Source organism: Anomaloglossus baeobatrachus, chromosome 2, assembly GCF_048569485.1.
Source record: "Anomaloglossus baeobatrachus isolate aAnoBae1 chromosome 2, aAnoBae1.hap1, whole genome shotgun sequence".
Classification (NCBI taxonomy): domain Eukaryota; kingdom Metazoa; phylum Chordata; class Amphibia; order Anura; family Aromobatidae; genus Anomaloglossus; species Anomaloglossus baeobatrachus.
This window is the reverse complement of record NC_134354.1, coordinates 752,804,402-752,830,215: the sequence shown is the minus strand read 5'-3', so window position 1 is coordinate 752,830,215 and position 25,814 is coordinate 752,804,402. Positions and strand designations below refer to the sequence as shown.

Below are 25,814 nucleotides of genomic sequence, written 5' to 3'. Positions count from 1 at the left end.
TTGTACATCTATATAAACCAGCCAGTGCGAGCAAGGTGCTGAGCCAGCGAGGTGCTGAACTGAAGTAAAGTGCTGAATTTAAGATAAGTGCATAGTTTCAACACAATTACATATTGGTGATAACTGTAATTGTTGAATTTCATTAGGGAATTGTGTGTCTGTTTGTGATTCTGTGAAAAGGGAAAAAAAAAAAAAAGTTAGTCTTGTGATTTAATTAGTAGGATTAGTCACACCTGTTTCTAGCAGCTTCTAGCAGTCATTGTACATCTATATAAACCAGCCAGTGCGAGCGAGGTGCTGAGCGAGCGAGGTGCTGAACTAAAGTAAAGTGCTGAATTTAAGATAAGTGCATAGTTTCAACACAACTACATAGTGGTGATAACTGTAATTGTTGAATTTCATTAGGGAATTGTGTGTCTGTTTGTGATTCTGTGAAAAGGGAAAAAAAAAAAAAAAAGTTAGTCTTGTGATTTAATTAGTAGGATTAGTCACACCTGTTTCTAGCAGCTTCTAGCAGTCATTGTACATCTATATAAACCAGCCAGTGCGAGCGAGGTGCTGAGCGAGCGAGGTGCTGAACTGAAGTAAAGTGCTGAATTTAAGATAAGTGCATAGTTTCAACACAATTACATAGTGGTGATAACTGTAATTGTTGAATTTCATTAGGGAATTGTGTGTCTGTTTGTGATTCTGTGAAAAGGGAAAAAAAAAAGTTAGTCTTGTGATTTAATTAGTAGGATTAGTCACACCTGTTTCTAGCAGCTTCTAGCAGTCATTGTACATCTATATAAACCAGCCAGTGCGAGCAAGGTGCTGAGCCAGCGAGGTGCTGAACTGAAGTAAAGTGCTGAATTTAAGATAAGTGCATAGTTTCAACACAATTACATATTGGTGATAACTGTAATTGTTGAATTTCATTAGGGAATTGTGTGTCTGTTTGTGATTCTGTGAAAAGGGAAAAAAAAAAAAAAGTTACTCTTGTGATTTAATTAGTAGGATTAGTCACACCTGTTTCTAGCAGCTTCTAGCAGTCATTGTACATCTATATAAACCAGCCAGTGCGAGCGAGGTGCTGAGCGAGCGAGGTGCTGAACTGAAGTAAAGTGCTGAATTTAAGATAAGTGCATAGTTTCAACACAATTACATAGTGGTGATAACTGTAATTGTTGAATTTCATTAGGGAATTGTGTGTCTGTTTGTGATTCTGTGAAAAGGGAAAAAAAAGTTAGTCTTGTGATTTAATTAGTAGGATTAGTCACACCTGTTTCTAGCAGCTTCTAGCAGTCATTGTACATCTATATAAACCAGCCAGTGCGAGCAAGGTGCTGAGCCAGCAAGGTGCTGAACTGAAGTAAAGTGCTGAATTTAAGATAAGTGCATAGTTTCAACACAATTACATATTGGTGATAACTGTAATTGTTGAATTTCATTAGGGAATTGTGTGTCTGTTTGTGATTCTGTGAAAAGGGAAAAAAAAAAAAAAGTTACTCTTGTGATTTAATTAGTAGGATTAGTCACACCTGTTTCTAGCAGCTTCTAGCAGTCATTGTACATCTATATAAACCAGCCAGTGCGAGCGAGGTGCTGAGCGAGCGAGGTGCTGAACTGAAGTAAAGTGCTGAATTTAAGATAAGTGCATAGTTTCAACACAATTACATAGTGGTGATAACTGTAATTGTTGAATTTCATTAGGGAATTGTGTGTCTGTTTGTGATTCTGTGAAAAGGGAAAAAAAAAAGTTAGTCTTGTGATTTAATTAGTAGGATTAGTCACACCTGTTTCTAGCAGCTTCTAGCAGTCATTGTACATCTATATAAACCAGCCAGTGCGAGCGAGGTGCTGAGCGAGCGAGGTGCTGAACTAAAGTAAAGTGCTGAATTTAAGATAAGTGCATAGTTTCAACACAATTACATAGTGGTGATAACTGTAATTGTTGAATTTCATTAGGGAATTGTGTGTCTGTTTGTGATTCTGTGAAAAGGGAAAAAAAAAAAAAAAAGTTAGTCTTGTGATTTAATTAGTAGGATTAGTCACACCTGTTTCTAGCAGCTTCTAGCAGTCATTGTACATCTATATAAACCAGCCAGTGCGAGCGAGGTGCTGAGCGAGCGAGGTGCTGAACTGAAGTAAAGTGCTGAATTTAAGATAAGTGCATAGTTTCAACACAATTACATATTGGTGATAACTGTAATTGTTGAATTTCATTAGGGAATTGTGTGTCTGTTTGTGATTCTGTGAAAAGGGAAAAAAAAAAGTTACTCTTGTGATTTAATTAGTAGGATTAGTCACACCTGTTTCTAGCAGCTTCTAGCAGTCATTGTACATCTATATAAACCAGCCAGTGCGAGCGAGGTGCTGAGCGAGCGAGGTGCTGAACTGAAGTAAAGTGCTGAATTTAAGATAAGTGCATAGTTTCAACACAATTACATAGTGGTGATAACTGTAATTGTTGAATTTCATTAGGGAATTGTGTGTCTGTTTGTGATTCTGTGAAAAGGGAAAAAAAAAAAAAAGTTACTCTTGTGATTTAATTAGTAGGATTAGTCACACCTGTTTCTAGCAGCTTCTAGCAGTCATTGTACATCTATATAAACCAGCCAGTGCGAGCGAGGTGCTGAGCGAGCGAGGTGCTGAACTGAAGTAAAGTGCTGAATTTAAGATAAGTGCATAGTTTCAACACAATTACATAGTGGTGATAACTGTAATTGTTGAATTTCATTAGGGAATTGTGTGTCTGTTTGTGATTCTGTGAAAAGGGAAAAAAAAAAGTTAGTCTTGTGATTTAATTAGTAGGATTAGTCACACCTGTTTCTAGCAGCTTCTAGCAGTCATTGTACATCTATATAAACCAGCCAGTGCGAGCAAGGTGCTGAGCCAGCGAGGTGCTGAACTGAAGTAAAGTGCTGAATTTAAGATAAGTGCATAGTTTCAACACAATTACATATTGGTGATAACTGTAATTGTTGAATTTCATTAGGGAATTGTGTGTCTGTTTGTGATTCTGTGAAAAGGGAAAAAAAAAAAAAAGTTAGTCTTGTGATTTAATTAGTAGGATTAGTCACACCTGTTTCTAGCAGCTTCTAGCAGTCATTGTACATCTATATAAACCAGCCAGTGCGAGCGAGGTGCTGAGCGAGCGAGGTGCTGAACTGAAGTAAAGTGCTGAATTTAAGATAAGTGCATAGTTTCAACACAATTACATAGTGGTGATAACTGTAATTGTTGAATTTCATTAGGGAATTGTGTGTCTGTTTGTGATTCTGTGAAAAGGGAAAAAAAAAAGTTAGTCTTGTGATTTAATTAGTAGGATTAGTCACACCTGTTTCTAGCAGCTTCTAGCAGTCATTGTACATCTATATAAACCAGCCAGTGCGAGCAAGGTGCTGAGCCAGCGAGGTGCTGAACTGAAGTAAAGTGCTGAATTTAAGATAAGTGCATAGTTTCAACACAATTACATATTGGTGATAACTGTAATTGTTGAATTTCATTAGGGAATTGTGTGTCTGTTTGTGATTCTGTGAAAAGGGAAAAAAAAAAAAAGTTAGTCTTGTGATTTAATTAGTAGGATTAGTCACACCTGTTTCTAGCAGCTTCTAGCAGTCATTGTACATCTATATAAACCAGCCAGTGCGAGCGAGGTGCTGAGCGAGCGAGGTGCTGAACTGAAGTAAAGTGCTGAATTTAAGATAAGTGCATAGTTTCAACACAATTACATAGTTTGACACAAGAACATAGTTTGAATTTATCCTTATACGTTTCCCATTGGGTTTTTTTCTTTTTTTTTTCTCTGTTTTTCTACTTTACTGTTTATCCCCATTTGATAGGTGCTCCATGGACAATGCTACCAGGTGTGTATCTTGTCAGATGTATACATGCCTTGAACAGCCGTTCGAAGGTGAATATGTCTGCACTCGATGCAAGCATGTTGCGTATTTGGAAGCCAAGGTAACTGATCTAAATAAGCAGCTTGCAACACTAAGGGGCATTGCAAACCTGGAGAGGAGTTTAGAGCTCACTGAGCTTTCTCTGGCTGGGGCCAGTGATATGGAGGAGGGTGGAGGTGGGGAAGATCAGGACCCAGAGGTAGGTAGCTGGGTAACAGTTAGAAGAAGAAGTAGGGGGAAAAGTGTCAGGGAGCCTAGTTCTGACCTGGCACAACCTAGTAAATATGCCTGTTTGGCTGATATTAGGAATGAAGGGCCTGGACTAGGGTCACTACAGCAGGACGTTGCTCCTAGCAACCAGGAAAACAACTGCTGTAGGAAGGAGGGAAACAGGAGTGCAGCAAAGCCCAGACAGATGTTGGTGGTAGGGGATTCTATAATTAGGCGGACAGACAGGGTCATCTGTCGCCGAGACCGTGAATGCCGAACAGTGTGTTGTCTGCCGGGTGCTCGGGTTCGGCATATTGTGGATCGGATAGACAGATTGCTGGGTGGGGCTGGGGAAAACCCAGCGGTCATGGTGCACATTGGTACTAATGACAAAGTTAGAGGCAGGTGGAAGGTCCTTAAAAATGATTACAGGGAACTAGGAGAGAAGCTGAAGTCCAGGACCTCCAAGGTGGTGTTTTCAGAAATACTAGCGGTGCCACGAGCGTCACTAGAAAGACAGCGGGAGCTTAGGGAGATAAATATGTGGCTTAGAAATTGGTGCAGGAAGGAAGGGTTCGGGTTCATGGAGAACTGGGCCGACTTCTCAGTCGGCTACAGGCTCTACGGTAGGGACGGGCTGCACCTCAATGGGGAAGGTGCAGCTGTGCTGGGGGAGAAAATGGTCAGACGGATGGAGGAGCTTTTAAACTAGGATCGGGGGGGAGGGAGGGTAGTGGAGCAAATAAGGGAATAGATAGAGCAGATAGAGACAGGGAGACGGTAGGGGTCAATGAAGGATTAGGGGGGGATGGGACATGCAAGGAATGTAGGGAGGCTAGGAGTAATAAAGGTGTTAGTATTAAATGTCTACTGGCAAATGCAAGAAGTCTTGCAAACAAAATGAATGAATTGGAGACTCTTATGTCAACCATGGATTATGATGTGGTGGGCATTACGGAAACCTGGCTGGATGAAAGCCATGACTGGGTGACAAACATACAGGGTTATAGTACATTTAGGAAGGACAGGAAAGGCCAAAAAGGTGGTGGGGTGTGTATATTTATTAAATCTAACCTAAAACCTGTGTTGAATGATGACATTGACGGGAACAGCAACAATGTAGAGTCAGTATGGGTAAATGTACATAGGGAGGGGAATAATGGAAAAATGCTAATTGGAGTTTGCTATAAGCCTCCTAACATACCTGAACAAATAGAGGGTGAAATGCTGGAACAAATTGAAAAGGCAGCTAATAATAATAATCGGGTTCTTATTATGGGGGATTTCAACTATCCAGACATTCAGTGGGACTTAGAATCTTCTGGTTCTGCTAAAAGCTGTAAGTTCTTATCTACCATTCAAGACCATTTCCTCTCTCAGATGGTAGGTGAACCGACCAGGGGAGATAATTTGCTAGATCTGGTCCTGTCAAATAGACCGGATACAATTTCAGATCTACAGGTCCGGGAGCACTTGGGCACCAGAGATCATAATATGGTAAGCTTCAACATAATATTCAATAGAACATTTCAAAGGGGGAATGCTAAAACCTGGAATTTTAGGAAAGCTGATTTCAACAAATTAAGGGAAGAGCTTAAATGTGTAGATTGGGACAAAGTCATGATAACTGGGGATACCGAACATAAATGGGGTAAGTTTAAAGATATACTACTAGAGTCCTGTAAAAAACGTATACCCTCTGGTAATAAAATGTCCAGGAATAAAAAGAAACCACTATGGATAAATAAGACTGTACAAAGTATAATAAAACAAAAACAAATGGCATTTAAAATCTTAAAGGCTGAGAATACAGAAATAGCATTGCAGGAGTATAAGGATATCAATAGGAAATGTAAAAAAGAAATCAAACAAGCAAAATTAGCTACTGAAACAAAAATCGCCAATGACATTAAAATAAATCCCAAAATCTTTTATAAATACATTAATGCCAAAAGGAAAACAAAGGATAGTATCGGCCCCTTAAAATATAATAACAAGTTAGTTATAGAGGACAAACAAAAGACTGAGATATTAAATAGGCACTTCTCATCTGTATTCACCAAGGAACTGACTGTACCAGGGATCATTCAACAAGTGAAAAATCAAAGTCCACCACCCGATATAATTAATTTAACACAAGATGAAGTATGCCTACGTCTGAGTAAATTAAACATTGACAAATCCCCAGGGCCAGATGGCATTCATCCACGAATATTGAGGGAATTGAGCTCCGTAATCGACAGACCGCTGTATCTCATCTTTTTAGACTCACTTGTAACAGGGTTGGTGCCTCAGGATTGGAGGATTGCTGATGTGGTACCGATATTTAAGAAAGGTAAGAGGGTAGATCCAGGCAACTACCGTCCAGTAAGCCTGACATCAGTAGTATGCAAAGTTTTTGAGGGCATTTTAAGGGATGACATGCAAAAATATATTGCAGAAAATAATATGATAACTGACAAACAGCATGGATTCATGAAAGATAAGTCGTGTCTAACCAACCTGTTGGGGTTCTATGAGGGGGTAAGTTCAAACCTGGATTTTGGTAATGCAGCTGATGTGATTTATTTGGACTTTGCAAAGGCATTTGATACTGTACCACATAATAGCCTTATACTAAAGCTCCAGAAGCAAGGACTAGGGGACACAATATGCAACTGGGTAAGGAATTGGCTAAAAGATAGGAAACAAAGAGTAGTCATAAATGGTACATTCTCTAAATGGGCTATAGTCAGCAGTGGGGTGCCGCAGGGATCTGTGCTTGGACCGATTCTTTTTACTCTCTTTATTAATGACCTTGTGGATGGGATTGATAGTACAGTGTCAGTCTTTGCCGATGACACCAAACTATGTAGGATATTAAAAACTGACCTTGATAGTACAATATTACAAAAAGATCTGGATAAGATGTCAGAATGGGCAGACACTTGGCAAATGAGATTTAATGTTGATAAATGTAAAGTAATGCACCTAGGACGGAGTAATCCTATAGCTGCGTATACATTAAATGGAAGTAAACTCGGGACTACAGAACAGGAGAAGGACTTGGGTATTCTCATTACAAATAAGCTGAGCAGCAGCACTCAATGTCAGGCAGCAGCTGCTAAAGCAAACAATATTTTAGGGTGTATAAAAAGAGAGATTAGATCCCGTGATCCCAACGTATTGTTACCCCTCTATAAATCACTTGTAAGGCCACATCTGGAATACGGGATCCAGTTTTGGGCTCCACATTTTAAAAAGGACATTCAGAAGTTAGAGTCAGTTCAAAGGCGGGCAACTAGACTACTACAAGGAATGGAAGGCCTCCCATATGATGACAGGTTGAAAAAGTTAGATATGTTTAGCTTAGAAAAAAGACGTCTCAGAGGAGATCTCATTTATATGTATAAATACATGTGTGGTCAATATAAAGGACTGGCACATGACTTATTTCTTCCAAAGACAATACTAAGGACCAGGGGGCACTCACTGCGAGTGGAAGAAAAGCGATTCCGACAGCTAAATAGGAAAGGGTTCTTTACAGTTAGAGCAGTCAGACTGTGGAATGCCGACCACAAGAGGTAGTAATGGCAGATACTATAACAGCTTTTAAAAAAGGGCTGGATGATTTCCTCAGTACACACAACATTGTTGGTTATAAATGACTTAGTGACTAAATGTAGAACTGGTGGAGGAAGGTGGAACTAGATGGACCTAGGTCTTTTTTCAACCTAAGTAACTATGTAACTATGTAACTATGTAACAATGTCGCTGCGTGTAAAGCAGCCTTATGTTTTGGTAAACAGCTACGGTAATAAGCCAAACTTGTGTCACTGTCCAAATATTTCTGGACCTAAGTGTATATGTGGATAAGAAAGGTACTGAGGAGTGAGGAAACGGGTATGACCGTTAATTACACAATTAGTAGTCGCTGTAAGCCTCTGTTCGCACTGGCTCAGGAAGCTCCAATGGCGGTAAATCAAGATTTTCATCACTTCTTATAGCAGTAACTCCCCTATATTTCTGTGCCTTCTGTATACCTCCCCCACAAATATTTTAGTATACAATAGACATCATCGTGGAAATAGCAGCCGTATGATTACGCTGTTTACCGCACTCCGCTATCTTCCGGACTACTCTCACTTTCCTTGTCACTGGAATCTGTCATGATTCCTATTTTCGCAGCAGTTAAATATGCAATGAACGATCCTGATCAAAATAGTAGAAATATTTCACATAATCAGCCTCACATTTGTCACATATTCCATACCCACCATTGTCTGTAAACCGGGATGCGGCTCACGACAGATGCATTTCCAGCCTAATAAACAAAGGGACTGTTTCCCAATTAAGACTCCCTGAAATAAAAAATAAAAAAATAAAAAACTTGAAAGATTTCCCCAGCCTTTGTTGAGATATAAAAAAAAACGAATTGTAGAAATTGACTCATTTCTGTTGTTGTTCTTCATAGACTTTGTTGTCTCCTGAATAAATCTCCTTGTATCGGAGCCCCTGCGGATCGTCTGATCTGAAGCCAGCGCCTCATTGGCATCTCTGTGCGGATTGTCTGGTGTATGGCGTCCTCTCCCCACCTACAGACCGTCAGCACACGGATGACTTATAAATAGTGCGCTCAGTGGGGAGAGTGATTTAATGCGACAGGCACCTCACCTCCTATCCCGAAAGTAACAAAGACTTTAATAACGCTGCTGGGGGGATAGAAGAATGCTGCCAAAGAGGACACGAGCAGGAGAACGCATTGCCATAACCAGAGATTATTTGTTCCCTTTGTCTCCTGTCTCCGCACATGAGACAATGACGCCCTTCCCATTGTATCTAGTAATGTATCCTCAATTTTATCTATCAATATTTTTACTTTTATTGTATGTATACTTTTATATATTGAGCTATATGATTACTGTTTTTGATATTATTGAAGAAGTGATAATTAGAGATATAAAAAGCAGCATACCGTGACTTGCAATGCAGCAAATCCAATTCTGCTCACCTTCGTCCAATGCCCCACCTGTCTGGCCCACAGGTGTATATGAAAAAACAAGGAAAGAAGAAGGGGCATTTCCAGGACTAAAATCCAAACACTTTTATTTAATCATATAAAAATTCCTATGCTGCAGACATTCAGAGGTCTGACGCGTTTTGAGCATATTACATGCTCTTAATCATAGAATCTATCAATAAAAGCATGTAATACACTCAAAACGCATCAGCCTCTGAATGCCTGCAGCATAGGAATTTTTATATGATTAAATGTTTGTATTTTAGTCATTAGAGATGAGCAAACCTGAAAAGTTAAGGTTGTCTTTCTGGGCGGCACGATGGCTCAGTGGTTAGCACTGCAGTCTTGTGGTGGCTCAGTGGTTAGCACTGCAGTCTTGCAGCGCTGGGGTCCTGGGTTCAATTCCCACCAAGGACAGGAGTTTGTATGTTCTCCCCATGTTTGCGTGGGTTTCCTCCGGGTTCTCCGGTTTCCTTCCACACTCCAAAAACATACAGTTAGGGATCTTAGATTGTGAGCCCCAATGGGGACAGTGTTGCCAATGTATGTAAAGCGCTGTGGAATTAATAGTGCTATATAAATGAATAAATATTATTATTATTCTTACTGAACATGGACTTTACTAAAAAATCAGTGTTCAAGTTCGGAGTTGGGGTGCTTTACATATGCATCGCTGTGCTCGGGTACGCTTGGTAGTCATCCCAGTGCGAGCTGCTTGTGTGTCGCCCTGGGCAAGCCAGGGGTCACAGGTCACAACACCACCACACCCCACATCCCAGGTAGGCACACCTAAGCTGAACCAAAAATCCTTGTTGCCTTCCTCCAGGAGTCTGATGATGCACACCAGGGGGTGGGCCAGGCGGTTGGCTCCACCCACCAAGGAGCTCACAGCTCTGGAGGCAGGAAGTGTCAGGCAGATGAGCCCAGGGTGAGCCTGTGTCAACAGCAGATAGCCCCAGGCAGGGCAAGAGTGAAGTCCAGTGAAGGGCTAGAGTAAACAACAGAGAAGTGAAAGTGAAGGAAAGAAAAGTGGAAAAGGAGGAAAGCAAGAAGTGGTGACAGAGCAGAGAGTGCGCAAGCCTGAGAGCCCAGCTTTGTGTAGGGCCAGAACAGCAAGGTCAGCAACGGCGGTGACTGTCTGGAGGGGGACCGTTTGGAAGTTCCTGGAAGGACCCCGTTGGCTGTGTGCCCGGTGGTCTGGAGCAGTGTTCCGAAAGACAGTCAGCACCAGGGCAGGGGCCTCTCGGACCCCGGCAAGGCTAGGAGTCGCCAAATTTGCCGAATCCGTCAGTGAAGGGGACGTAGATTCCCCCAACAACCAAGTCCCGATTGAAGGCAACAGCCCAACCCGTACAACAGAGGCACCGCCACCGCCAGGGCACCAGTCTCTGAGGGCCAGCGCCTGCGGGCAAAGTGTAGTGCTCCTCCGGCCCAGCTTGAAGCCGGGGAGCGGGTTACCGGTGGGGACCCATCGCAACCATCCGTACATACAGGTGCAAGGAAGAGGGACATCACCGTCACCTACCGGGGAAGCAAAGCAGCCGTCTGTGGGACCGTCCTACCAGCCGTTGGTTTACCGTACAAACTGTGTCCAAGTCTCAGGCTGAGTGAGTACCATAGTGCCACAAGGCACAGCACTGCCCCCGCGTACCTGCGCCCACCAGGCCCTGCACCTCACAAGCCATCACCGGGCCCCGGGATCACCAACCCCTACCCACGGAGGGGCAACACAACACCTGGCTGCTCCCCATCACCATCCCCGGAATCCCCGCATTAAGCAGCGGTGGTGCTACACATCACCACAACCGTGGGTGGCGTCACGGACATTATCCCAACATCCCAAACAACCCCCTTTCACTCACGGGCGAGGAGTGACGCTCGAGGAAAACCCCCGGGATCCGGCCTACGGCTCGAGCCACCACTGAGCAGCCGGACCCGAGCAGAAGGGGTGAGCGCGGTGTGCTGACACCCTCCTCCCTGCCCGCGACAACTTGGCGTCACGAACAGGATCTTACCGCTCTGCCGTCTGGTAGAGGTGCGCCTTGTTACCGCCGGAGGTATCCGGCAGAAAAATTTCAGAAGCCGCCATCTTTGGCGCGAAAAGTTCCCGCTCGAGCGCCTTCTCGAGCAGTAGAGGCGCGAAGGCCAACATCCCGCCCCGAGAGAGGAGGGGCCGGAAAGAGCTAAGGGGGACGCGATGGCGGCTGGCCGCATGTAGCTGCGGCTATACAAGCAGGGACGCCAGGACTCTGCAGCGATATTGGGTTCCTGGAAAACCTCGTTACCAAGATGCAAGATCCAACCCGCAACGAGGAAGCCCCCGCGCCCGGCACGGCGACGTGGTTGAGGGACCGGACCGTCCCACTGAGCAACCGTCTGCAGGCCCATATGCGACTCCTCCTGGAGGAGTGGGAGACCGACATGGCGGAAGTAGTGGCTGCTATGTGGAGACGCGAGGCAGAAGAGGATTTGGAGGAGCGGGTAAGCGACCCACGCCCCTGTATTCCTGAAGGATCGACCGCTGCGGCTGAGTGGCACGGCCGGCTTCCGCTCAGCCTGCCTCTCTCCCCGCTATCCGTAATAGCTGCTACCGCCCCGCCATTAGGCCCGCTACCTGTCCCATCGGTAGCGATACCCTGCCCAGCCGCTTCGGCGGACCAGCCGGCTGCAGACATTCAAGACGGCCCTGAAGTGCACCAAGGGGAACCGCTAGAACCACGGCCCCTTAACAGCTTGGTGCCTGAAGTCCCAGTAGAGACTGTGCCAGACCCTGAGCCCGGAACCGTGGCCTGGATGAAGGCCCGGGTGATACAATTCCACCAACGTCAGCAGGATCAGATCTTCCGGATGCTGGAGCAGTGGACCAACGAGGTGGAGGAGCTGATTACAACTGCCCCGATGTGCGAAAGGGGAATAGATGTAGCAGAACCGACTGGTGACCCACGTCCCTATGTCCTACCTGGACCGGCCGCTGCGGCTGAGGGGCCCGGCCTAGTCTCGGCCTATGCATCGCCCTTGCCGTTACTTATGGGGCGCCTCAATATAAGCTCGCCTACTCTGCTGCTCCGTGCTACCGCAGAAGGGGATGAAGTTTTGGAGGCTGGAGACCAGGAGGCTGCGGCAGCTGGCGGCAACCCGCCTGACGCAGGAACAAGAAATGACGACTCCTGCCCCAGCTTCGGGCCCGCTGTAGCGGCTGAAGGAGCAATTGAGCGTTCCTGCTATGTGGGGGACCCTGTGGTTTATCATACCCCGCGTACCGGTGGAAATGGGTACCGGGTACCCCTGTCACAGCAGGCATGTCAGTGCATGTTTGATGTGCTGGTGGCAGAGGATGGGTCCGCCTTAGTAGAGGAACCGGAGTAGGGCAATGAATGCCCGTAGCACCGTCCCCGTTGGGACCACCTGCTTGTTTGTTGTTTGAAAGTTCTGCAATGATAAGAAAGATGATTATCCGAGTTTTCACCTGATTGTCTGCTGTGATTAGCAACCGGCTGGAGCCGGCACCGTTGTCCCCGTAGGGACCGTTTAAAAATGCATGGGAACTCTCCATGGACAAGCCCGTGAACTTTGCAGGGCAACCACAAACGTTAGTGGCTTGTAAATATGTTGGGTACCGTTACCGTTTCCGCAGGCCGCCTCCGGAGAGGCAGGTTGGAGGGAGGGCCCTCAGCAGAGCAGGCTGGGGCCCAGCCACCAAAGGAACCGGTGGCTACCCTCTGGAGGGAAGGACAGATCCCGCTCGGGTACCGTGTGCTGGACTGTGGGTCAAGGGGTGCTGCCTGGGTTTTAGGGGCAGCATCAGGGCCAGGTTACTTGGGTGGGAGAGAGCGGAAACCGTAACCGTATACCGTTGAAACGTTGAAAGTAAAATGTGCCTCCCGTCTTGGGAAGAATTTATTGAAAATGCTTATGTTTGTTTAACCCTGTTACCCCTTTTACAGAAAAATAAAACCGGTGTAGGACGGCAGCCCGCGGACGGTCTGCATTTTGCTAAGGGGGAATATGTCGCCCTGGGCAAGCCAGGGGTCACAGGTCACAACACCACCACACCCCACATCCCAGGTAGGCACACCTAAGCTGAACCAAAAATCCTTGTTGCCTTCCTCCAGGAGTCTGATGATGCACACCAGGGGGTGGGCCAGGCGGTTGGCTCCGCCCACCAAGGAGCTCACAGCTCTGGAGGCAGGAAGTGTCAGGCAGATGAGCCCAGGGTGAGCCTGTGTCAACAGCAGATAGCCCCAGGCAGGGCAAGAGTGAAGTCCAGTGAAGGGCTAGAGTAAACAACAGAGAAGTGAAAGTGAAGGAAAGAAAAGTGGAAAAGGAGGAAAGCAAGAAGTGGTGACAGAGCAGAGAGTGCGCAAGCCTGAGAGCCCAGCTTTGTGTAGGGCCAGAACAGCAAGGTCAGCAACGGCGGTGACTGTCTGGAGGGGGACCGTTTGGAAGTTCCTGGAAGGACCCCGTTGGCTGTGTGCCCGGTGGTCTGGAGCAGTGTTCCGAAAGACAGTCAGCACCAGGGCAGGGGCCTCTCGGACCCCGGCAAGGCTAGGAGTCGCCAAATTTGCCGAATCCGTCAGTGAAGGGGACGTAGATTCCCCCAACAACCAAGTCCCGATTGAAGGCAACAGCCCAACCCATACAACAGAGGCACCGCCACCGCCAGGGCACCAGTCTCTGAGGGCCAGCGCCTGCGGGCAAAGTGTAGTGCTCCTCCGGCCCAGCTTGAAGCCGGGGAGCGGGTTACCGGTGGGGACCCATCGCAACCATCCGTACATACAGGTGCAAGGAAGAGGGACATCACCGTCACCTACCGGGGAAGCAAAGCAGCCGTCTGTGGGACCGTCCTACCACAGCCGTTGGTTTACCGTACAAACTGTGTCCAAGTCTCAGGCTGAGTGAGTACCATAGTGCCGCAAGGCACAGCGCTGCCCCCGCGTCCCTGCGCCCACCAGGCCCTGCACCTCACAAGCCATCACCGGGCCCCGGGATCACCAACCCCTACCCACGGAGGGGCAACACAACACCTGGCTGCTCCCCATCACCATCCCCGGGATCCCCGCATTAAGCAGCGGTGGTGCTACACATCACCACAACCGTGGGTGGCGTCACGGACATTATCCCAACATCCCAAACAACCCCCTTTCACTCACGGGCGAGGAGTGTCGCTCGAGGAAAACCCCCGGGATCCGGCCTACGGCTCGAGCCACCACTGAGCAGCCGGACCCGAGCAGAAGGGGTGAGCGCGGTGTGCTGACACCCTCCTCCCTGCCCGCGACACTTGCAGTGTTTGAACGGCTCACACTAGGGGTAAAATTGTAGCACCCAGGGGGCAGGGGAATTCAGGCACAGGGAATCTCGTACCAGTGTTACTTGGCACCGGGCTGGTGTGATGATCTGGATTGTTGCGGTGGCCTGCCCGGCTTTGTGCCCCGAGATAAACACCAATAAAGAGGGAGATGATGGGACTAGTAACAGGATGAGTGTCATGACACCACCTGTGGTATGCGGCCAGGGATTTAGCCGCTGCTGCTGTCGGTGTCTTTTGGGGCAGTTGGTAGTAGCAGCCAGGGATGGTATCGCTCCCCACAGGTGGAGTGGGCCCCAGGGAGGATGATGAGAGAAGTAGTGATGGCGTTTGGCGCCGAGGCACGTGGCAGCGGTGACGGTAATCAAGACTGCGGTAATCAATGGCTGCGGTTCCAGGTGTCTTTGCTTATGCTTTGTGCTGTGTCGCTCGCCCGGTTAGTACTGGTCACCTGCTGTGATGGGCTACTTCGAATCCGAATCCCTTCAGAGGTCAGTCCAGTGAGGTGCTCGGTGAGTCCCTTTTTCCTTGCCTTGTGTGTTGGATCCCTGTGGCTTAAAGCTACTTGGGGACCCCAGTTCGTCTCGAGTAGTCTTGTCCCTATTAGCAGGTACTGCGGCTCCACACAGGGACCTGGTGCTTGAAACCTCCCTGTCCCGGCAGATTCTGGAAATCCATCAGGAAGTGTGATTTTCCCTAGGGTCCTGCACCTGCGTGGCACCGGTTTTGAGGGAGCAGTGTCACTCTCCCATCAGTAACCACATGATCTCCTCCGTCCCACCAGATCACCAGTGAGACACGTCTTCTCCTTTCCTCTCCTGCTGGAGAACTCCCTCTAACTGTTGTGTTGGCTCCTAACTCCCCCTTAGTGGCTGCCCCTCCCTGGGTTCCTATTGCTAGTGGGTGGTGCCCCCATGTTTGAAGGCAACCTTAAGACCCTAACCTAGCACTGTCCCCATTGAGGAGGGAAACCTGGTTGTGCATTTGAGTTTGTAAGTGGTGAAACCGGTATCGACTTCCTCAGGATCCGGGTGTAGCATTACATCTTAAACCAGGTGCAATACTCTGTGGCGACTGAATCCTCAGGAGCGCCACAAAATCAGCATTATCAGCACGCAAAAAAAAACCAATGGAAAAACCTCACATTCCCTCCCCCCAGAAGTGCTGTATCTATGGTTGGCTGTATGTGGGAGGAGAGCCGAACTGCTCAATTGGTGACTTCCATTGGGGTTCATGTCAACTCCACGTCCCAGAACTTTATCTAAAGTCCAGCTGAACCTGCCGAACCGAACTTCAACGGGTTCCCCTCATCGCTAATGAAATGAGCAATGTTAGGCTAGAATCTGTACTGGCCTCAAGACTACGGATATTAGAGAAAGAATAGATTCATGCCATATCGGGCCTAGGTAGAGGTCAGTGATCTCTGTCTGGAGTTGAGTGAATTTCCTGAGCTTCCTAGTTTCCCGGTGAGCATTTGATTTGCCAGCCTGGCATGATGTCATCTTTAGGGTTTGTGGTATATCTGTGATGTCGCACCAGTCCGGCTACTCATCAGCTGAACCTGGGATTTCTGCGGGAAAGGAAATTTGCCTTCTGTCCATGGTCAGAAAGTACTGATGTCGACTGAGGACCATCCAACCATTTCTGATAGATTTGGAATATGGTTTAGGATTCCAATTTCTCATTATACAAATCCAATTCACTATTGCAATATGCTAATAAAGCCCTTGACAGAAGGCAATCCACATCACATAGGTCACATATACCGTACAGACCAAAAGTTTGGACACACCTTCTCATTCATTGAGTTTTCTTTATTTTCATGACTCTGAAAATTGTAGATTCACATTGAAGACATCAAAACTATGAATTAAAACATGTGGAATGAAATACTTAAAAAAGTGTGAAACAACTGAAAATAGGTCTTATATTCTAGGTTCTTCAAAGTAGCCACCTTTTGCTTTGATCACTGCTTTGCACACTCTTGGCATTCTCTTGATGAGCTTCAAGAGGTAGTCACCGGAAATGGTTTTCCAACAGTCTTGAAGGAGTTCCCAGAGATGCTTAGCACTTGTTCACCCTTTTGCCTTCACTCTGCGATCCAGCTCACCTCAAACCATCTCGATTGGGTTCAGGTCTGGTGACTGTGGAGACCAGGTCATCTGGCATAGCACCCCATCACTCTCCTTCTTAGTCAAATAGCCCTTACACAGCCTGGAGGTGTGTTTGGGGTCATTGTCCTGTTGAAAAATAAATGATGGTCCAACTAAACGCAAACCGGATGGAATAGTATGTTGCTGCAAGATGCTGTGGTAGCCATGCTGGTTCTATATGCCTACAATTTTGAATAAATCCCCAACAGTGTCACCAGAAAAGCACCCCCACACCATCACACCTCCTCCTCCATGCTTCACGGTGGTAACCAGCCATGTAGAGTCCATCCGTTCAGCTTTTTTACAAAGACACGGTGGTTGGATCCAAAGATCTCAAATTTGGACTCATCAGACCAAAGCACAGATTTCCACTGGTCTAATGTCCATTCCTTGTGTTCTTTAGCCCAAACAAGTCTCTTCTGCTTGTTGCCTGTCCTTAGCAGTGGTTTCCTAGCAGCTATTTTACCATGAAGGCCTGCTGCACAAAGTCTCCTCTTAACAGTTGTTCTACAGATGAAAAGGTGTGTCCAAACTTTTGGTCTGTACTGTATAGCATAAACATTTGTGACAGAGTATCACAAGTTATATTTTATTTAAAGGGAAACTGTCAGCAAGTTTTTGCTATATAATCTGAGAGCAGCATAGTATATGGCAAGAAAGCCTCATTCCAGGGATATTTCACTCAATCCAGTATTCATAATATCCATGTTTTGTCTGATGTAAATGTAACAGTGCTAAGACTTTTTTGCTGTGTATAACCCCGCCCATTCCCCCGCCTGACAGCTTCCTGTTTACACAGTACAATGTCAGTAAGCTGCCAATCAATGGTAAGGGTGGGGTTACACAGATTAGCTGGACTGGATTGCTCCTGAGAGTGTTAATCTCCTGTTAATAAAACACTAATTATATTGAAATTACAGCACACACCTTAATAAGTGACCCATCCCTGAAATCGGTGTCTTGTGCCCTGTATTATCTTATTAGCTGATTAATTAGCACATGGGCCATCCAGTCAATAGTATAAGAAAGACCACATCACTCCTTATTTGCAGTGAAGAAAACAGTATGTTCCGACGTTACTAGGCTGAGACCGATAACACTCAACACAGTGTCCACTACACTATTCCTAACAGAGCGCCAATAAGGTCCAGACGCACCTAAATATGGACCATTTTGTAATGTCTGGTAACCTCTGAACATGACATTCTGTTTTCTTCTTTGGAAATATGGAGGGCCGTAGCCTCTTGTAGAAGTTGAAGAGTCTGATGCTGCTTCATTTGTTTAATTGTGTTGATAGATACACTGAACAAAACTATAAGAGCAACACTGTCACACGGAGGTTTTTACAAATATCGCCGACTGTCCTGGAAGCATTGGGATCTGTTCAGACTGCAGATTCTGACACTCTGCCTGATAACTTCTCTGAAGTCTGTAATCAGTGCAGGTTGACTTCGGCCTCGACCAACAGACAGGTTAATCTCTGCTGGACTGCTTGTAAGTCTCCTTTGATCACATGTAGTGGGGGAGCCAAATACATCTGCTCCCCTCCTATATATGCTGGATAGATCCTTCCTTCTATGTCAGCTATAGTTTATCTTAGCTGGTCTGGTGAGTTGCTGTGATCCAGACTAACTAATGCTTCTAGTACTGTTGCTGTGTGATTGTGCATTTAACCCTTGTTGTCTTTTTGTTGCTACCTTCCTGCTCTTGATTTTCTCCTGAGTCTCTCATTGTTTGTTCTTGTGTGTTTGCATTGTGTTAGAGGTTTGGTTTCTCCCCTGTCTGTCTTTATCTGATTTTCCATCTCACTCCTGCCCCTTCCTTCCCTGGTGGGAGGCAGGATTCATATTAGTTCTGGTTCAGGAGCTTAGCCAGGCACAGGACTCAGGCATCTCCACAATTAGGAAAAACACTGAGGTTGGGGATAGAATAGGGACCCCTAGCATGAGAGACAGCATAGGAGCCCCTGTCCCTCACTTTCCTACAGTCACATCGTTACAAAACACTTTTGTTATTGCTCTCATTTTTCATGAACTGAACTCCAAGTTCTAAGATTATTTCTATGGACAAAAAAAGGCCTTTTTCTCTAGTATTGTTCACAAATTTGTCTAAATCTGTGTTAGTGAGTGCTTCTGCTTTGCCGAGATAATCCATCCACCTCACAGGTGTGGCATATCAAGATGCTGTTTACACAGCATGATTATTGCACAGGTGTGCCTTAGACTGGCCAGCATGATTATTGTACAGGTGTGCCTTAGGCTGCCCAGCATGATTATTGCACAGGTGTGCCTTAGGCTGCCCAGCATGATTATTGCACAGGTGTGCCTTAAGCGGGCTTTACACGCTACGATATATCATACGATATGTTGTCGGGGTCAAGTAGTTAGTGACGCACATCCGGCATCGTTTGACATATCGTAGCGTGTGACAGCTACGAGCGAGTGTGAATGAGCAAAAATACCCACTTTATCGTTGCTCGTTGACACGTCGCTCATTTTCAAAATATCGAACGTCCTTCTGCGCGCCGGTTGTTCATTGTTCCCGAGGCAGCACACATCGCTCCGTGTGACACCCCGGGAACGATGAACACAGCTTACCTGCGGCCGCCGGCATTGCGGAAAGAAGGAGGTGGGCGGGATGTTTACGTCCGCTGCCCCTCCGCTTCTATTGGCCGGCCACTGTGTGACATCGCTGTGACGCTGAACATCCCTCCCCCTTCAGGAAGTGGATGTTCGCCGTCCACAGCGAGGTCGTTTGGAAGGTAAGTACGTGTGACGGGGGGTTACGACTTTGTGCGACACGGGCAAGAAATTGCCCGTGCCGCACAAACGATGGGGGCGGGTGCGATCTCAAATGCCATCGCACGATTAATTGCAGCGTGTCAAGCAGGCTTTAGGCTGCCCAGCATGATTATTGCACAGGTGTGCCTTAGGCTGCCCAGCATGATTATTGCACAGGTGTGCCTTAGGCTGGCCAAATTAAAAGTCCACTCTAAAATGTGCAGTTTTACAGTATCAGGATCGGTTTAGGTAGGTAAAAAAAAAAAAAAACTGGGATGTTTTCAGCTTCCAGGAATTGTTCCTTGCAACATGGGGCCGTGCATTATCAGCTGCAACATGGGGTGATGGTTGTGGATGAGGCACAACAATGGCCTCCGGATCTCATCACGGTATCTCTGTGCATTCAAAATGGCATCAATAAAATGCACCTGTGTAGATAAATATAATTATTTACAAACATATTTTGGGAATGGACCCATAAATTTAGCATATGGAAATTTTATTTATTTATTTGGCCTCTTATATAATTGATTTCTAAGTATTTTTGGTCGATAATGATAACTCCTGTTTTCTGTGGTTTGGATTTGATCACAAACATTTCCTCCTTGCACTTCTATAAAACCTGCCCTATTAAACTCCTAGAGAAGCAAATGTAAAACGGGTAGATAAAATGATCCCATTATAATTCCAAGCGATATTGAGCCTCACATTGTAAAGGTAAAAGTTAATGTATTTCACTTAAAACATGATCCCTCTTCCTTCCATGCATTATTGATTTCCCTGGGTTTGAATCAGCAGAGTTTTCTGCGGCCTTCACACTATATAAAGCCTTTGGCCACGATGTTTATTAGCACTTTCCACAGGATTTATGTAGATAATTCACAACTATTCAGAGACATCAACACATTTACCAATAACGCCCCTTATCTAATCGCCCATTAGAATTTGTTTTTGGGGTTTTCTTTGCATTTTGAGGTAACCCCTATTTTTTATATCATATAGGATGCTGAAATCCTTAAGATTATTTAATTTACACATCATCGTCCTCGATTCCTACTTGAAATCTAATATATAAAGCTGAGTGTATATGTGTATGTGTGTATGTATGTACTGTATGTAAGTGTGTGTATATGTCCGCTAAAGGAATCCGCACTGTTGCATGTACAATCACAAACGTTTGCACAGACACCCCATGTGACTCAGGGAACGTCATTAAAGACAGACGGGGAAAGAGACAGACTGGGAAAGAGACAGACTGGGAAAGAGACAGACTGGGAAAGAGACAGACTGGGAAAGAGACAGACTGGGAAAGAGACAGACCGGAAAAGAGACAGACCGGGGAAAGACAGACCGGGGAAAGAGACAGACCGGGGAAAGAGACAGACCGGGGAAAGAGACAGACCGGAAAAGAGACAGATGGGGAAACAGAGAGACCAGGAAAGAGACAGACCGGGGAAAGAGACAGACCGGGGAAAGAGACAGATCAGAAAAGAGACAGATGGGGAAAGAGACAGACCGGGAAAGAGACAGACCGGGAAAGAGACAGACCGGGAAAGAGACAGACCAGGAAAGAGACAGACCAGGAAAAGAGACAGACCGGGGAAAGAGACAGACCGGGGAAAGAGACAGACCGGGGAAAGAGACAGACCGGAAAAGAGACAGATGAGGAAACAGAGAGACAAGGAAAGAGACAGACCGGGGAAAGAGACAGACCAGGGAAAGAGACAGATCAGAAAAGAGACAGATCAGAAAAGAGACAGATGGGGAAAGAGACAGACCGGGAAAGAGACAGACCGGGAAAGAGACAGACCGGGAAAGAGACAGACCGGGAAAGAGACAGACCGGGAAAGAGACCGGGAAAGAGACAGATGGAGAAAGAGTTAGACGGGGAAAGAGACAGACGCAGGGATAGAGATAGAGAGAGAGACACACACACAGAGATAGAGACAGACAGACACACAGAGATAGATACAGACAGGCACAGAGATAGAGAGACTGATACAGAGACAGACAGAGAGATAGACACAGACAGACAGACTGGGAGAGAGACAGAGAGACAGTTACTATCCCGGGCAACGCCCAGGTACTACAGCTAGTACCAAATAAAAATGACCTGACCTTCACTTACAACTTTAAATGGAATCTGTCAGGTGATTTTGTAGTACAATACTTATGTTATCTAAGTTAATGATTGGACCCGGAAGTAGAAGCGGCTGGGAGACAGCGGCTGAGCGGGTCTGCAGGACGCGTAGTGGGACCTGTAAGTATGATCATAATGTTTTTTAATAATGTGCTTGTTTTTACAGCCCCTGGACCCGATCTGTAACACGAGCTTCCAAGGAAAGCTCGTGTTCGGGATCGCGTGCATGAACACTATCTGTTCGGTATGATCCTCGAACTTTACAGTTAGTGTTCGCCCATCACTAGTTATCTTTAAATAGGGCTTAAGGAGGCCTTTCAGAATCAGTAAATTTTATTGCTCTCCCTCTTCCTATTATCTTGTTGTAAGCTCCACAGAATTCAGTGGGACATAGTAGATAGTCAAGCATATGTAAATACAAGCTGCAAATGCCCTGCTCCCTCCTCCCACCTCTCAGTGCTGGCATCAGTGATAGTAAATCTGAACTGAATTTCCACTGCTGTCCCCACCCATACTCCCTGCCACTTCTCAGCAGTGATAGTGAATGCACTGGGAGGTGGGTGGAGAAAGGAGTGAATATGCAAATTGTATTTACATACTCTTGACTAATGTGCAGGAGACACTGAATTCTATGGAGTTTACAGCAAGATAACAGGATAAGGTAGAGCTATAAAACTTACTGATCCTGATAGGTCTCCTTAAGCCCTATTCAAAGATAATATTAGCATTGTACTACAAAATCACCTGACAGATTCCCTTTAAACACATACAACACACAGATGGGATCAGTGTACAATACATGTGCCATCAGTGGGCTGTATGGGTTTAAAATTGAAAGTATAGCAGACACTTCTAATTTCATTTTAAAGATCCATACCGCAAAAACATGTTTTTAAAAATGTACACACGGATGGATGGTTAAAAACAGACACAAAGGGTCAAAAATGAACTGTGAGAGACATACATTTTTTATACGGACATGTGTCGGTGACCTAATGCGGGCTTCACATGGTATGATCTATCGTGCGATTGCACGAGCAATCGTACCCGCCCCCGTCATTTGTGCGTCACGGGCAAATCGGTGCCTGTGTCGCACAAAGTCGTTAAACCCCCGTCACACGTACTTACCTGATGAGCGACCTCGCTGTGGGCGGCGAACATCCTCTTCCTGAAGGGGGAGGGACGTTCGGCGTCACAGCGACGTCACACAGCGGCCGGCCAATAGAAGCGGAGGGGCGGAGATGAGCGGGACATAAACATCCCACCCACCTCCTTCCTTCCTCATAGCCGGCGGGTGCCGCAGGACGCAGGTAAGCTGTGTTCATCGTTCCCGGGGTGTCACGTGGAGCAACGTGTGCTGCCCCGGGAACGATGAACAACCTGCGCAAATAAGATTAAACAATTTTTTAAAAATGAGCGACAAGTACACGATCCATGATTTATAACCGATTTGGAGTCGCACATAGGTGTCACACGAGACGACGTCGTGAATGATGCCGGATGTGCGTCACGAAAACCGTGACCCCGACGACACAACACACGATAGATCGTCTCGTGTGACGCCCCCATAAGAGCAGCATGATGTAGTAGCAGAGACGCTGATTCCAGCGATGTGTCACAGGGCTGCTTGCCGTACTTTTGATAAAATCACTCTATCTGGAACAGATCCACTAGTTCATTGTGTACACTGTGCATAGACAGAAATATGCCAATTATTGGTTGGGTGGGGTTACACAGAGCGCATGAATATGGAGGATGACATTATCTAGTGATAATCTGCTGCTCATAAAACAGTGATTTTATCAAAACTACAGCCAGCAGCCCAATAAGGGACACATCGCTAGAATCAGGGTCTCTTTCCCTGTGTCTTGCTGCTCTGACATGGGGTAGCAAAAACCTGGTTAAAGAGTACCTTTAAAAGCAACATGTTGAGAGGTTAAAGGGAACCTGTCACCAGATTTTGTGACTATAAACTGCAGCCAACACCAGTAGGCTCTTCCAGAATACTGTATGTCAGAGCCCAGGTAGCTCTATATAACGTAAAAAAACCACCTTTATAATACTCACCTAGGGAGCGATTCGGTCCAATGGGTGTCGCTGTTCTCAGTCCAGCACCTCCTCTCTTCTGCAATCTCCATCCTCCTTTCTTCTACCCAGCCAAGTAAGGATGACGCGTTTTACGTCATCTACACAGGCCGACATTGTGGTTCTGCGCAGGCGCACTTTTATCTGCCCTGCTGAGGGCAGATCAAAATATTGTAGTGCGCATGCACGGGCGGTCCTTAACCTTTCCTTGTGCCTGCGCATTACAGTCCTTAGCTGTAGCTTTCATGCTGAGCAGGGCAGATGAAAGTGTGCCTGCGCAGGACCGCAATGTTGGCCTGTGTGAATGATGTAGGACACATCATCCATACTGGCCTGGGTAGAAGGACGGTGATTGCCGCAGAGAGGAGGTGCCTGACCGGAGACCATCGACACCCATCGGATTGGATTGCCCCCTAGATGAGTATATAAAGGTGGGTTTTTTTTACATTCGGCTTGGGCTCTTATATACAGTATTCTGGAATGCTGTATATAAGAGCCCAGAGGCGGTGGCCGCAGCTTATATCTGGTGACAGGTTCCCTTTAACAACTAAACAAAGCAAGGTTTGTTAGTTTTTAACAAGGGGCTTGGGTCATACTTCCTCCTCTTCATTCATCCCATTATTTAGACCAGCGTTGACCCAGGATCTCCCCATGCTGCGCTTCCAGTAAGCTGTAGGATAAATTAGCCTATAAACCAGCTACAAAACCACTAAAGTATTAGGACAGTTCTAATAAACTAAATATCGACACAAACTAAAAATTCAATCCGGACTTGTCACTTGGACTCATGATAAAGATTTTAAATGACCTATGTAATCCGGGCCTCGTACCGGGACGGCGAGCCAACGAGTTTTCCATTCTCCGCAGTCATTAGTTACCTGTGACTACGAGAGAAATCAGGCCGTTAAATTATCAGTTACCTATACAATATTCATTATCCGCAGACCATGATAAAGTAACACTAAAAGCCTTAAACTCTTATTACCATTTCAGGTTTCCCTACGGGAATGTGCAATATATCAGGCGCCGCACCGGCTCTAACCGTGATCACGTTCTATCGCTATTTTCAACTTTCGAAAGCTAACATTAGCAGGCAACAGGAAGAACTTTTATTTTACCGGTGTGTTTACGTGTTTTTCAGCCCCGTGCCTACCATCTCGTGGAGAAAGGTCAGCGGGTTTATTCCAAGCAAAGCGCGGCTACGGAAATCACAAGCCGTCCTGGAGATTCCGAACGTTCAGCTGGAAGACGCTGGAACATATGAATGTAAAGCCGAAAACTCCAGGGGAAAAAATGCCTTCCGAGGTCAATTACAAGTGTACAGTAAGTATCTGCAAACAGAATCTGACTGCCGCGCCGGTTTATGGAAGGGACTTGGAAAATAACATTTATTCCAATATGTTACATAAATGTCAAGACACTGTACCGGTCACATGGATTTGGGATTAAAGAACCACTACTGACAAAATGGATACATTGGTGTAGACTGATGCACTAGGACTGTGCAGCATCTCCCTGCAGAGCTGCGTGCGGCTGTGTGCACTGATGCCTATGGAAACACGTTAAAATAGTTAAAGGGAACCTGTCTTGTGGAAAAAATGCTATTAACTTGCAGATTTGGGGTTAGTATGCAAGTTAATATTATTTTAAACTGCAATGAAATCTCAGCTACCAGGAGGAAATTAAGTTTTATTGTTGTCAGCCTCTGGCTTTCAGTCAAAGAGGTGCTGCAGGCATCGCTCAGTCTGTTGGCTGTCAGTCAGTGCCAGGGGAGAGGTTACAGTGTACTAAGCACCAACTGAAGCTACGCTGACCACACCACTATGACAGAAAGCCGCAACGTAAGCCTGGCTACCAGGAGGAAATTCAGTTTTACTGCTGCCAAACTCTGGCTTTCAGTCAAAGAGGTGCAGCAGGCAATACTCAGTTGGTCGGTTGTCAATTAGTGCCAGGGGTGACATTGCAGTGTACTGAGCACCAACTGAAGATGCACTGACTGCACCACTATGACTGAAAGCCACAATGAAAGCCTAGTCACCAGGAGGAAATTCAGTTTTACTGCCACCAGCCTCTGGCGTTCAGTCAAAGATGTGCAGCAGGCAATGCTCAGTTTGTCAGCTGTCAATCAGTGCCAGGGGCAAGGTTACAGTATACTGAGCACTGACTGATGCTGCGCTGACCACACCACTATGACTGAAAGTTGCAATGAAAGCTTGGTTACCAGGAGGAAATTCAGTTTTACTGCTGCCAGCCTCTGT

General features: G+C 46.1%; 1 protein-coding gene across 2 annotated transcripts in view; it reads left to right on the top strand.

The window, feature by feature from the left end:
• The window catches only part of CNTN5 (contactin 5), a 2,293,676-nt gene that overhangs the window by 1,742,105 nt on the left and 525,757 nt on the right, over positions 1-25,814 (top strand). For both annotated transcript variants that reach the window (XM_075337481.1, XM_075337482.1), the window contains one exon: positions 24,698-24,879. In XM_075337481.1, the coding sequence (XP_075193596.1) occupies positions 24,698-24,879 (182 nt within the window). The remainder of the gene's footprint in view (positions 1-24,697; positions 24,880-25,814) is intronic.